General features: G+C 39.8%; 2 protein-coding genes across 3 annotated transcripts in view; one reads left to right on the top strand and one right to left on the bottom strand.

The window, feature by feature from the left end:
- Positions 1 to 3,037: 3,037 nt before the first annotated feature.
- zcchc4 (zinc finger, CCHC domain containing 4) overlaps positions 3,038 to 14,010 on the bottom strand; it is a 12,960-nt gene continuing 1,987 nt past the window's right edge. The window contains exons 2-14 of one of the 2 annotated variants that reach the window (XM_005753198.1): positions 12,617 to 12,735; positions 12,451 to 12,533; positions 12,063 to 12,335; positions 11,375 to 11,455; positions 6,588 to 6,660; positions 6,355 to 6,505; positions 5,811 to 5,911; positions 5,189 to 5,310; positions 4,504 to 4,579; positions 4,347 to 4,398; positions 4,096 to 4,243; positions 3,817 to 3,985; positions 3,038 to 3,773 (exon numbers count right to left, since the gene is read on the bottom strand). In XM_005753198.1, coding sequence (XP_005753255.1) covers positions 3,862 to 3,985; positions 4,096 to 4,243; positions 4,347 to 4,398; positions 4,504 to 4,579; positions 5,189 to 5,310; positions 5,811 to 5,911; positions 6,355 to 6,505; positions 6,588 to 6,660; positions 11,375 to 11,455; positions 12,063 to 12,335; positions 12,451 to 12,533; positions 12,617 to 12,735 — 1,403 coding nt within the window. In that variant the 3' untranslated portion in view covers positions 3,038 to 3,773; positions 3,817 to 3,861. Of the gene's footprint in view, positions 3,986 to 4,095; positions 4,244 to 4,346; positions 4,399 to 4,503; positions 4,580 to 5,188; positions 5,311 to 5,810; positions 5,912 to 6,354; positions 6,506 to 6,587; positions 6,661 to 11,374; positions 11,456 to 12,062; positions 12,336 to 12,450; positions 12,534 to 12,616; positions 12,736 to 14,010 lie in introns of both variants that reach the window. The other variant, XM_005753197.1, reaches the window with a different exon arrangement.
- On the top strand, positions 6,679 to 10,531 carry LOC102210510 (nuclear factor 7, ovary). The gene is made up of 7 exons (XM_005753196.1): positions 6,679 to 6,912; positions 7,299 to 7,517; positions 7,924 to 8,019; positions 8,160 to 8,396; positions 8,483 to 8,502; positions 8,600 to 8,730; positions 9,438 to 10,531. The coding sequence occupies exons 1-7, from the start codon at positions 6,823 to 6,825 to the stop codon at positions 10,034 to 10,036; spliced, it is 1,392 nt and encodes a 463-aa protein (XP_005753253.1). The 5' UTR covers positions 6,679 to 6,822; the 3' UTR covers positions 10,037 to 10,531.

Here is a 14,010-nt window from a genome sequence, read left to right as displayed (position 1 = left end):
CCTTTAGAGGAGGTTGGCATTAAATATCAGATTTAGGCTTATTTTTAAGCGGGCCTTTTGTTCCCACCATTTTTATACAGTAATTCTTTCTTTTTTCTTTTTCTTTTTCTGCTTTTGCAATGCCTACACTTCCATACATTAAAAAAAAAATCTGTCAAGAAAAGAAGCAATGCAAACAGCATACCTGTTCCTGTAGGAAAAATTTGATCCTCGGAGCATGTGAAGTATCTCAGTATTTTTCAAGCACGCTGAATACCACACTGGAAAAACCCTGTCGAGGGATTTAGTGTAGTCAGGAAAGTTTGGCCACTCCGCAAACCAGTATATCAGTATACTGGGATGAAGGAGAGTAGTTCAAGAAGCCTTTGGCTCGTGTTTACCACCAGATATTAGTTTTGCCTGAATATACTGAATTTAATTGAGGCCATAAACAATCCCCTTCGGGTTGTGTCATGAAGGAAATCCGGTAATTAAACTCTGCCAAATCAAACATGCAGCGCTTCATCCTGTGGTGATCACTTGTGATCTCTGTTTTCTACTGCTTAGCCAATTCAGGCTTTCCAGGTATCTGGTATCTGGGAGCCTATCCCAGATACCAAAGGGCAAGAGGTGGGGTACACACTGGACAGGTCACCAGTCTGTCACTGGGCTAACATAGAGACTGACAGTCATACACACCTACATCCAATTTAGCATAACCAGTAAATGCAGTTAGTGAGGTTAGGCTGGGTGATTCTAACTGGATGGGAGCATATGCTGTTCTAAAACCTGTATATACCTTTCAGCAGTGATAGCGCCTTTCCAGATGTGCAAGCTGCCAATTCCTGAGGCACTGATGAAGATTTTTCCAGAGTCTCAGAATCTTTTGATAATATCATGTAGATGATGACATATTCAGTCTTCAGATTGCTAATTTGCAGATTAGTGAACCTCTGCCAATTATTAATCAAAGCATTTAATATGTTTTATATGTGCTATTGTGAATAAAATATGGATTAATGTATTTACTATTTTTATTTGTATTTGAAATTAGGATTGTAGCTGTATGACTCAATAAACTCAATAAAACGTAATGCAATCAAAAAGCAGTATTAAAGTACTAAATAATGATAAATAGCCCACTACAGAATAGTGACGTGTGGTAAATCGAATAATAGTGCTGATAGACATATAGCCATACATATTAAGTGAGTCTGTGAAGGTTCTCAGTCATCCATATTAAGTGAGCAATCCAGCTCAACTTTTGGGTATTACACCGCCGGCGAGTTTATGACACTTTTCCATTGGCTCCATTTTTCAGACCAGGAGGCTACATTCATTCTTCCATACAGTCTATGGTTCATCAACTAAAACACCCCCTTTAAATTAAGTTTACAATTTAAGCTAATCTGCTGAACACAAATGTTGGTATTATCACAGAATGCATCTCTCTGTAAGAAACAATGTGCAATGTTTATTCGCCTCTGACATGATACAAAATGTTTAATATCATTATATTATGAAGTTTAAATTGATTTGATAATTTAATAAAATAATATAAGAAGGAAATAAGTTTTAGTGCATATATGAAGCTCATTTTTATGAACAACAGCCCTGCTCCTTTGCTTCATCATATACCTGCATCATTACCTTCCTGGTCTACTGTTTTGATGTGTGAATTTAAAATACATGGGAACAGATGAGGGAAGCTTCTATTTTTTTAGATTCCCCCCTTGTTTTCCATCTAATTTACATTTCATAGAGGAAGGCTATCAGAAAAAAATCTTTCTCTGCCTGCTTAGCATTTGAATCACACAGCAGTGCTTAGCAGCTTTAAATCCTGCGCTGACCTTTGCCCCTTTCTGCTTGAACTTCCCACCTTTCTTCTCTAGTTGATGATTTCTTTCACTTTTTGAAAAAAACAAAAAAAACAAAACAGGGTCAGCAAAGAAAACTGAAAACTGGTAATTACAAGTATAAAGTTAATTTTGCGAATGTGATGGCATTTTACACAGAGAAGCCAAAAAAAGGTAAACAGTCATCCTGGCACATACCAGCTTTTCACTTTTGACACTCTTTCATTCGACACCAAATCTGACTCTCCTCACTTAGACAGCAACATAAGCCTGTTTTTATTTAATGTACCCGGTGTTATTTTTCTTTTCTGACCTGTCATCATCAGTATATCCTACAGTTTCTAACTAATATAACTGAGGACTCCCTCTACCTGGACTTCTGGTTTTATACAGAATAACAAAACTAAAAGTAGCAAAGTGTTGAACACATTAATATATTAAAAATAAAAACATATTACCCATTCAGAATTCTGTTAAGAGGCAAACACTCTGTTTGAAACAATTAGCCACTTGATTGCTGGGTGATTAGGAATTACATCGTATGAGCTCAACTATGTTCAGCAGTGAGTCTACAGTAAGATACATAAAGAACCACTTTGGCTTCACAGGATCATTCCATCAAAGGTGGCTGTCAGAATAAAAGCATAAAATCAGTCACTGTTTACATCCACCGTGAAGAGGGAAGTGCTCTTGGGTCTGGAAGCCTTCACTGCTTGAACCAGGTAAACATTACTGAAGCAGCAGTGTCACACTCCTGTCTTTTTTTCATCATCACCAGAACCATTACTGTCAGGTTCAGTGCATAATTTTGGCAGGATGTGCTGCATACCCTGTTCTATTAGCGCTTGCCCAAACAATGTCTATATCTGTACTCCGACTTGCAGTGTGGAGAAATCACACTTAAAGAAATGTAATGATTGGTGGGAAAGATTTTTAAGTAAACCTCAACAATGCTGCCATCAGCTGGCCAAACATGAACTCAAGATGTGGTGCAACAGTAGAACGCTATAAAATGAAACTACAGGAAAAATTAAACTATGCTAGTGATCGATTAAATGCATAAGATCCTGCTGTTCATTCTTAGAAAGTGGTTATAATGTGCAAAGACACCTGCCAAGGACTGTAAACCTATTATAAAGCCATTCTTAACTGCAATTACAAAATTGCTGAAATACTCAGAAGTGCGGTGAAATTTTTTGAGCCATAAAATCTTTAATGTCAGAATACTCTCACAGGAAGAGCTTGTGAAAAGGGAATAACAGGGCAGAAACAAGCCTACAGGTTTAAGTCCAGAGCTCTGAAAAACTTGAGAAAAGCCATTTTTCCTATAGTGAACACAAGGACACGTATTTTAGTGAACTGCAGCATATTCTCTATCCATTTTGCTGCTGCTCTTGGGTTTTCACGTCTTTCAGCAGGTGTATTTGAGCCAATAGCTGCTCCTCTCTAAACCTGGTGCTGGTCTCTTCCTGTTAAAAGGGAGTTTTTAAATCACCCAACATGCTAAATGCATCTTGTTGCCTGTGTGATTGTTGGGGTCTTTCTTAATTTTGTAGGAAATTAAGTTGTAAATGAAATTGGTCTGAATTAGACTAAGTCAAAATGATAAACAATCTACATTATATGGGCAATTAATGCAAAAAGCTTTAGTTGCACCTATAGGGGGAGAACATAAAACCCACTGTACACTAGCTGGCCCTGGAAAAACCTGCAGCGTTACAGAGATCAAAAAGGACTGATTACTGCTCTTTGTTTCTGTACTGGCTGAAGGTGATAAGCTAGTATTTTGAGAACACTTGAATACAAAGTCATATTATGTGGATGTGAAATTTAGCTGTGGACCTGGAAACCTCCACAGAAAGCTTTACTTGTCAGTTCAGCATTTAAAGAAAAGTACAAACCAAACTCGCCCTTCAAGTTTTATTCTGTTACAACACTTTAAACCACTGCCAAAAAAACCATGCTGAAAAGGAAAAAATATTGCTTTGGATTGCACAGCTGAGAAGGTACTGCCTGACTACTGAAGTCACAGAGACTTTCCAGCCAACAACTTTGCTCTGCGAGCTGCACCAGACTTCCTCTTTGCTTTGAGTCTGAGGAGGGACTGGGGGGATCCTTTTTTTCCTCCAACTTTGGCTTTGGTCCGATGTCTGGAGGAGTAAAACACAGACGAGCAAGTTAAGACGTGTAAATATTAAATCTTACGGGTAGAGTGGAGTGACAAGATTTATCCCTTAACAGGAACAGATCCCTGGCTCACCTGTTGAACCTGTGTGTGTGTTTGACAGAGCAGTCTTTACGTTTGTGCTCTGGGCTTCCGCAGTTAAAGCAGCCCTCCTTCCCTTCACGGGTGGTACATGGGTGGTCTGGCAGGGCACAACGGCCACAGGACTGGCAGTGCTCCCAGGCTTACAGGAAAGATATTTAAATAAATTCACAAGAAATATATGGGAAGTGTGTCGTGAAATCAGTAACTGCACATCAGTTTGCATCTGTGATTAATCGACCTACACGGTTTCACACATTTCACACAGGTTGAGCAGTGCTTCCATTCTCGGCCGTCCTGCAAACACAGAAAATACAGGTTGTGACATGCAAAGATTCAACGGAAACTTGATGCAGTGCCTTTTCAGTTTAAAAATAAAATGCAGTCACACGAGTTTCGTACCTTGGATGGGCAGAGGTTGCATTTCGCACAGTGTTTGTTCAGGGATGAGACATATCTCTCACATAAAGGGCAAAATCTAAAAACGAGAGGGTCATTCACAAATTAAACACTTTAAATTCAAATGTGCAGAGTTGCTTAAATACACACAAAAGACAGACGTCTGACAGTTTGTGTTTCACAAAACTCTCATGTGTTTATGCATTTTATTAACTGCACAAGGAAAACCTGGAGTTGGCGGTATGAGCTGTTCATTTCTTCACATATGAAAGTCTTGAAAATACCAAAATAAAAACCCCAACGCCATTTTTAAAATGAAGCTGAGGGATTAATGACAAATAACACCAATGAATTCATGCATCCATTAGTTTCCCCATTAAACCGCCTTCTTAACTTTGTGCTAAATATGATATCTTTAATTAAACACTTTTAAATGTAGCTCATAACTTTGCCCTTTTTATGGCGAGGATTTTCTTACAGTTGAGAAAATTAACAGATGATTTTTATTCTCCACAGTTAACCAAAAACATGACTTTGGTCAGTCTATGCTCAAGCCCTTTTAGTTAACATCAAATCACAAACCGATAACAATCTATTCAAATGTTTTATCACATATACTTTAAGACATTCTCATCTCCAACATTATTTCTGAACATTTCTGGATTTAACTGAGTGAACATGTTGTAACCTGTAACCTTCCTCTTTTGGAAGGATGATGTCTCTGGGTGAAAGATTAGTGAAGAGTCTGACAGGAGACTGTTTTCTGCCCATCTTTCCATGTTTATACAGAGGATGGTTGTCATAGTCCACCTGGTTCAAAAGAAAAACTGAAAATTTTAAAACTGAAACTTCATTACTTCTAGTTCTAAATCTTTTATTTGTTTTTGTGGCCATAATATTCCACTGTAAAGTGCACTGAAATATTTAATAAATAAAGTAAGCTCGAGGATCTAGGGAAAGTGGAGCATTGATAAAAAGCATAGCCTTGATTCGGTTTGTAGTCTAATAACAGTAACTATGTGTGAGTCAGCATGCTGCAGCTGAAGCAGGAGCCAAAAGCACATTTTAAATAACTTCCATTTAAGAATGCGCATAAATTGTTGTCTCTATGTCACATTTGATTGATAAACATAAATAATAAGGGGTAGAGTACGAGTCAGTGGAATTTTTCATTCGACAAAATTATGAGTATCTATGCAAGTAAATATTATTGCGCATCACTTAATGTTATTGGTTTAGAAAAACCTAAAGCTATACGTACGCAGAGAGTAATATTAGCTGATGACTCTAAACTGCTGCCTTGCTGTTACCTGGTAATCCAACATGCTGAATGATGGGAAACACTCCAGTATCCGAGGCTCAAAGAAATAAGGGAAGACCCAGATCATGGGCATGTTAGCATTACTGCTGTCTGCACACACAAACACAACATGCATGTTACAGTCAAACACTAGATTTCTTCATTTAAAGTAATAGTTCTAATAGTAAACAAAAAGTCTCTTTCCTTGAGCCATGCAATGACTTGCTGCTACTATAACTTTAGCTTAACCCTAACCTGCAGAGAAAAGAATTGTAAGCAAATCTAGTCTTTGCCTCTTTTAGCTCGTTTTGCTGTTAGTCTGTATAATTTAAAGTCTTACACTTCTCAACCAACCTCCTTTCCAACACCCAATAGAGCTTCTAAATGTATCTTAATGCTGCTGTCTGCTAACATGTTAGCCATATCAACTTTAAATTATGATAACATTTTAGCATAAAGTTTTGTTTTTGCATCTTATACCTATTAAAAAAAAGACACAAGTCATAAATATAAAAAGAAACAATTAATTCTGAAAGTTCCACAGCGGTGCTGACCAGAGCTCTGCAACTTCTTCCATGTGTGAGATAGCAGAGAGAAACTGTTGGCCAGGGGCTTCACCAGACCACCAAACGGAGGGTCGGCTACCATTGCCACCTTCTCCCCGTCAGACTCTCTGAGGAAGTTCTTCAGGGTTGCACTGGATGACTGATAAGAGAGAAGGCTTTATCAAACTCGGCTGTTGACGGAAAGCTTGACTGAACTAGCAGGACATCAGCTCAACTCCTACCTCTCCACCAAAGAAGTGATGGTTAAACATGTTGTAATGACAGAACTCATCTTGACTGTAGAACTGAGCATACCTGAAACAGAAAGATTTTGTTTGGCTTTTTATTATGCAACAGGCTGTTCAGTGCTTCCGGACGCTGGTTAAAAAAAAAAGAAAGAACAAGTTTGAGCCTATTGACGACTGGTATACAGCACATTAGGTAACAACACAGCAGGGAAGGATAAGGTGTCTGACTATGTGCTGCAAGCTGAAGCTTGTTACCCAGGAACATACCCATCCTGCACTTCTAGCACAACGTTACAGAAACAAACAGCAGCGAACTCAGGTAAGAAGTTCTTAAAACAACATTATTTGATAATGGTTAAAGAATATCCTTTAGTCCAGATATGCTGCCTTATTAAACAGTACACAACAGAACAGACTCGTCTCTTTGAAACTTGAATAAAAAAAACAAACATTGGATTTAATTATTATTATTTTATTTAAATTATTACAGTAGGTCAGACTTGGAACTCTGATCTGGAATAGATTTTTGGTAAAGGCTTGGCATGAAATGACAGGTTTTCTCGAACTTTCATAGCCCTGACGAGTTAATTTAATCTATACACACACAAATACACAGCAGAATCCCAAGAAAGTGCTTTTTGAAATAAAGGTAAATGAGAGAATGGTTTATGTAGAAATGTAATCTGTTTTTATTGTTTTGTTCAGTCCTCAGAAATGGCAGAAAGAGAGTCGTGCTCCCTCGGTAATGGAACGTCAACAGCCGTTTACACTAATCTTTTAGCGCCCTCTGAAGGCATCCACAGCCTACTGCAAGACGGGCTGAGCTTCACTCCACTGGACGCCAGCAGTGACGGCACTATTCAACCTTTTTCTCGTTCACCCAAACTACAGCGTAAGGCTGCCAAAACCGCACAACCCTCTCAGGTACAGATGTTTTGATTGGCTGGAACATACACCAATCGGCTATAGCATTAAAACTAGCTGCTAAATATTAATAAGTCGCTCTAGTGCTGCCAATCTCCATAAACCCGGCTTGTGGATTAACATCTTGTAGGTCAGGGGTGGGGGAACTCCAGGGCGCGAATGCAATGCTGCATGAAGTATTTTTCTCTCTATAAAACTTTTCTTTATTCAAGAGCTCAGCAACCAGCAGCCCCAAAAAAAGAAAAGGAATACTGTCATATAAATCTCAGTTTAGTGTCGAACTCTTTAAAGAACAGCAGGAACTGATTAACAAGTATGACGGGATAGATAGATCATAGAATCATCAGGTGCCAAAGACCGATCATTTAGATCATTTATGATACAAAAAGTGTCCTGTTGTCTGCAGGAGCAGTTAACCAGACGTATCCAGGAGCTGCAGGCTGAAACGTCCAAGACTGAGGCGCGGATCCAGTCTCTGAAGAAACGCAAGGCCGATCTCTCTGTAAGTAAAAACCTAAAACTACCAGCACTGAAAAATTACCTAATACATTTCTGACCACCAAGTCCAAGGACTGCAAACAGAGCAATGATATATAATAAATCCCTAATAACATGTCCTCTTAATCACGCTCCTTCCTGAAGAGGACCACAGAGGTCATGAAGCAGCAGGTTCGAGAGCACTTTGAGAACATGCGGTGCATTTTGAAGCAGGATGAACAGGTGATCCTGGACTCTCTGGAGCTGGACCTGAGGCATACAAGGACCAAGCTGGACCAGGTTCTAAAGAAGTGGGATAACTACCACGACCAGGTCACCAAGAGCATCAGCAGCATACAGAGAACGTTGAGTAAAAGCACCACAGCGAAGGAAGGCGAGCAGGTCTGATTTACATACAGCTCAATAACAAAGCTATAAGTAGTGTTCTTTTATTTTAACCAGTATTTCTGCTTATGTCTCATCTCAAGGGTCACTCTGAGACTGCAAGGTAAATCGCTGCACCTTTTACCTTTGCTGCTTCATCCCCGTACAGGTCTAAATCACACCTCTGTGCCTCACTTTGATCTTTGTCACCACTCCTCCAGCCTTAAGAAGCCAGACACGTCTGAGAAGGAAATCAGGCTGAATGAAGAGAGATTTGAGAGGCTTCTAAAAACACTCTCCTCCATCGCCAAAAACCTCAAGGCCAGGCTGCAGAGGAAGACTCTACTCTTAGGTACTAAGATGCTTACATCTACATGCTATCAGGCTAACTCATTTACAGCAGCAGAGTGAGTGAAGTTAGGTGTACTTTGGGAGCATGACAGAACAAAGTAGGCCAACCAAGGGATGCTTTATCTGGTTAAAATAACACCAAAAAAAATAAACGTTTTTCTTCCCCCCCCCCTGCAATCTACAGTAGATGTCTGCTCCAGATTACTCATTTGCTGCATATACAAATAAATCAGTCATTGTGTGAAAAAACTGGTTGGGTTGGATGGTGTTTAGGTCAAAATATAGGTATTGATGATCATGGCATCAAATCCATCAACTCTCAACTTAGTAGATCCAAATAGCCGATATCAGCTGTTTGCTGAGCTGTTGATGCTAATGCACTGAGCCACCAGGTGCTTCTTAATAAGTGTGGATGTTGGCTTTCTACTTATCCATAGTTCCCACATGCATTGGTCTTCTCTCATTAGAAGCATTCCATCAGTTCCATATTGTCAGTCCATTTCCATGTATGCTGTGCTCCAGTAGCCCACTTCCTAAGCAATTTGACCTCTCCCCCCATCCCCACCCTGTAACACTAATAGCCTGTCAAATCAAATATGCGGCGCCATCTGCTACAATCACGAGTAATAATACATTTGTTTACAATTTGTTTACAGTAACTCTGATAATAACAAAAGATCAAAATCTCATTAATTTCATTCTTTTCAGATTCTTTCCCCATAATGATCGACAGGCAGTCTTGCCATAATCTGATCAGAGTGACATCAGAGGGGCGGGGCATGTCCTTCTCTGGCTCTGCTTGCCCAGCTCCAGAACATCCCCTTCAGTTTGATAAGGTATGCTGTGCTCTGGGGTCCTCTCCCATCACAGCAGGTCAGAGTTACTGGGAGGTAAATGTCCGCTGCTGCTCAGCCTGGGCTGTGGGTGTAGCCTATGACACCCTTGAGAGAAAGGGCAATGACAAGGGCGCCAAGCTGGGCCGAAACAGGAACTCATGGTGCGTGGAGTTTCAGAGCCGCAATCTGACCGCGTGGCACAACAACCGGCACATATCATGTCAAGGAGTGGGGCAGACTCCAATTAGAAAAGTGGGAGTGTGGGTTAATTATGACAAAGGCCAGCTGATATTTTACGATGCAAAAAACATGGTTGTCCTGCAAAAGTTCTCAGCAGCCATGACACCGGTGTTCGACAGAGCTCATCACCAGTTCACTCAACCCCTGTACCCCGCCATACGCTTCCTGAGACCACCGGACAATCAGGTCTGGCCAAACCACTTGGAGTTTTGTTCCCAGAAGTTTCTGTGATACCATTATCATATTCTACATAAAGTTGTGCTTAGAAGTTTACATATGCTCATCATTGTGATGAATGCTATGAATGTTATATCTTTGAACTACGTAGAACGATTGTACAGCATAAAAGCTTTAATGACTAAAGGCTCAAATATGCACTTAAATCTTTTAACAGATGGCACTGAAATTATTTTTACCTTGACAGGGCCTGTAAATAATTTGATCAACTGACTACAACTGGTAGTTTATCTTTGCCAGCATAAAAAAAGGATTTGCTTGACAGCACTCATGAGACCAAAACTTAGAACAATGGAAAACTCGGAACTGTAGGTTCTACAAAGGATTATAGATTTACACAAGTTCAGAAAGTCTGATGAAATCCTCCCCAAATCTGATTCCAGGGTCATCGGCTCAAATATACACAAGTACATATTTGTGCCTGTATATATGCTTTTGACCTTTGAAGCCTGATCCATGAAATAACTGCTAATTTTTTTTAAAAGATTTATGGAGTGTTTATTTAATCTTTTGGCAATAAAAAAAATGAAATATTTATTTGAACATATGAGTTTTAATTTGTATCACATATGATACACTAGGCATTAAGGGGTAAATGTATCTTCTACAATGGTTTCACACTGAGAAAAGATCGATAAAATCTTTTTAAAAAAGTACCCTGACATTCAATGCCCATGATAAGAACATGAAAAAGTCTGACCACACCACTATAACAATGTGGAACATCAAGCCCAGAGGTATTCAATTAAAATTTAAGGAGGTCCAGTTAAACAAAACCAGTATTTCTCAAGTAGCCAAATAGTTGTGATGGTATCTGTATATAGTCAACAACTGGCTGTCATTCAACAGTATTTCAAGAATGGCTAAACTTCAGATTCCCACATCCTGTGGTAACTTCTCCATAAAGCAACACACAACCTTTCATACAACTACCTTGAAAAGCTACATAGCAGAATTTAGACTGCGACATAGTAACTAAAGCTACACTACTCTACTGGCTGATGACAGCTGGAATTGGCCTTGATGATCAGGTTGTAATGTCATGAAACGTACTGCCAGTCCATATATATTCGTTCAGTCAGTCCTGAAATCTTCTCTCATTATGAAACATTAGCATCGGTTTCAAATGCCACCATGTTCTGCTCAGTCATCATTCTTTGAAATGCACAAAGAGGGTGAATATTGCAGTATAAACATGTTAGACTCAGTGAAATGTAGTCCAATTCATTCTCACCTTGATTTTATATACACAAAATAGCCTTTGTGCAAACACCTGGAACGCTTTATTATATACAGGAAAGCAGCAACTGATGCATAAATTAGCAAACTTACCTAAAGTCAATGTCCAGCAAGAGACTCTTTATTGGCTCAAGCTTTTGTTCCAGATTTTGCAGCTTGATCAGCTCCTGCAGTCTGACCCAAAAGGCAACAATCTCATTACTGATGAAAAACACATCTGTAAGCGTTAAACATTTAAAGCATTTAACTGAGATTTGACTAATCAAAATATTTAGCCTTCAGTATATGACAGTTACACATAATTGATGTATCACCTGTCAAATGCCATACCTACAGTGACCCACGGTGAAGGCAAAATCATGCTGCAGTGGGAATAGACAGAGAGACTTCTCCAAAATTAAGTAAAAATTCAGGTGATCACCAGTGCTACCCCTCAGCCTCGTACTAGATGCACCTATGGTATGAACTTCAAAATCCTACATTGCCACTTTCTTGAGAATGTGATGTAACAGAAGGTAGTGTTTTTCCAAGGGTGTAGAGATCACGAAGTGTAGTTGTACAGAAAGATGTACATTAGCAGAGAGGACTTGGTTAGTGTGTTTCCATCATCATAGTTGAGCTCGTCACAGTCAAATTAGAAACCTTAGGTTACATAATGGCTCCATTTCTGCTTTAAGTCACCAGATGAACTGATTCATCGAGGCAGTTCAGACAAGATGCTTCACTATAACCGAGACAAATTTTCTGATACATTCAAAGGTCACACTTGTGTCTGTCTCACCTGGGTGTGCCCACACACAGTATTTTCCTGTATCCCAGACCTGCTAAAGTATCGAAGAGAAAGTTTGCACTGCGGTCCGTGAAAAGGTACTGTGCGTTGCTCTTCTTGTTGTTCAGGGGACGCAACAGTGCACTGGGCCTCCTCAGCTGTGCTGCAGTAATGGGAGTGGATATGTGAGCAGAGTGAAGGCTGTGCTCGTCTGGCAGGAGCAGAATCTGACAGTCCTGACAGAACTTCTTCTCGTCCAGAGGGAGCGAGACAAACTTTTGAAATCTGAAGGACAAGATACAAATATCCTAAAAGTCATCCCATACAAAATCAGCATTAAATAAATAAAATGAAGCTTTATAAACAGCCTAAGATAAGCAAAATGAGTATAAAATCTCACCTGCTGCAGTACTCCTTATGGGGGAAAGGGGGCCTCGTTGACTGGCTCTCTGCTTCTCTGGCCAGCAGCCTGGCTTCTGAAACCTTTGACGCAAGTGAATTGAAACAAACTGATCGATGTCTTACATCGTTTTATCATGAGCTCTGGAATTTTCCAGTAAGCCTACCTTTTCATCTTCCCACTGAAAGAAGTTGCAGTCTTTTCTATCTCGACAGGCCGAACATGCATAAAACCTCCGACTTTTTTCTCCTCCTTTACAAACCTTCTCAAACAGCAAGGTAGGACCTGACAAAATATACAAAGTTGTTAAAAGTTTGTTATATTCCACAGAGAAGAATAATATGGGTCATTTCTAACCCCGGAAGGTCACACAAACATGGACTAAAGTCTTCAGCTCACCTGTTCATTAAACAGAAATATTTAATCGCCCAATAGCATGGCAGTAACTAAATGTATTTAAAGTTTTGAAATTCAAACTGAGCATAAAAATCGTAAAGAAAAGTAATTTAAGTCACTTTGAATGTAGCATAGTTGGTGTTCCCACTGAGACAACCATCTCTAGGGTTTACAGAAAACGGTCAGTACTTTGTGCCAAACTGCTTCCCTGATGGCGTTGAAGCCAGAGAAGAATAGTTAATCTGCTTTTAGCTGACCATGGTATGCAAAAGAGCATGTCTGAATGCACAACATAATACCTCAGCAGGTGCCTCTCCTTTCAGCTAAGAACAGGTAAGTGAGTCTACAAAACTTTGAGCATGGTCTTACAAATTTGGAAAAACATTGGCTGGTCTGATGACTTAAGAATTCTACAGCGATGTTTGGACAGCAAAATTTGGTGTAAGTAACATGAAGTGATGGGTGCATGTGCTTTGTATCAACAGTTCAGGGTGCTGCTGGTGTTATGGTGTGGGAGCTTATTTTCTTGGCACACTTGGGCTCCCTAGTACCAGCTGATAATTTAAACACCACAGCCTACTCCAGTTCTGCCACCTTGTCCATTCTCTTATGGCTGCTCCCAGCAGGATAGCGAGCCGTGTCACAAAGTTTGGATAATCTCAAACTGGTTTCTTGAACCTCACAATGAGTTCAGTCTACTCAAATGGCCCGAGAGCACCATAGAGATGTGGTCAAACGATGTATAGCAGACAACTGCGACTGCAACCAAAATATGTGAGAAATGTTTTCTGCACCAGACACGTGCAGAGATGGGTGCCCAAAGTGCCCTTTTGTTGAGGCAACTTTTTCAAAAAAAATTTTTTATTTTTTTTTATGTGTGTGTGCGTGCGGAGTCTTGTCTGTGCCCCTCAACAATAATATTTAACTATTAATCACAGTTTTGCTAAATAAAAGGATCTGGCTTGCAACTGCCACAAAACCAGTAAGCGTATACTGTAGTGTGTAGCACACAGGAGTATTAGCTTATTACGTACATGTTGGTAAGTTGTCTTGTGGCAACTGACGAACTGAAACAAACGAGCGTGCTGTGTGTGCAACAGCGCGACAAACATTACCTGTCCTTTTATTAACTGCACAAGTAGTGCTGGTCATAGCTGCTGGCTA

Source organism: Pundamilia nyererei, unplaced genomic scaffold, assembly GCF_000239375.1.
Source record: "Pundamilia nyererei isolate P.nyererei 1_Seehausen unplaced genomic scaffold, PunNye1.0 scaffold00411, whole genome shotgun sequence".
Taxonomy (NCBI): domain Eukaryota; kingdom Metazoa; phylum Chordata; class Actinopteri; order Cichliformes; family Cichlidae; genus Pundamilia; species Pundamilia nyererei.
This window is presented reverse-complemented; position numbering and strand designations above follow the sequence as displayed.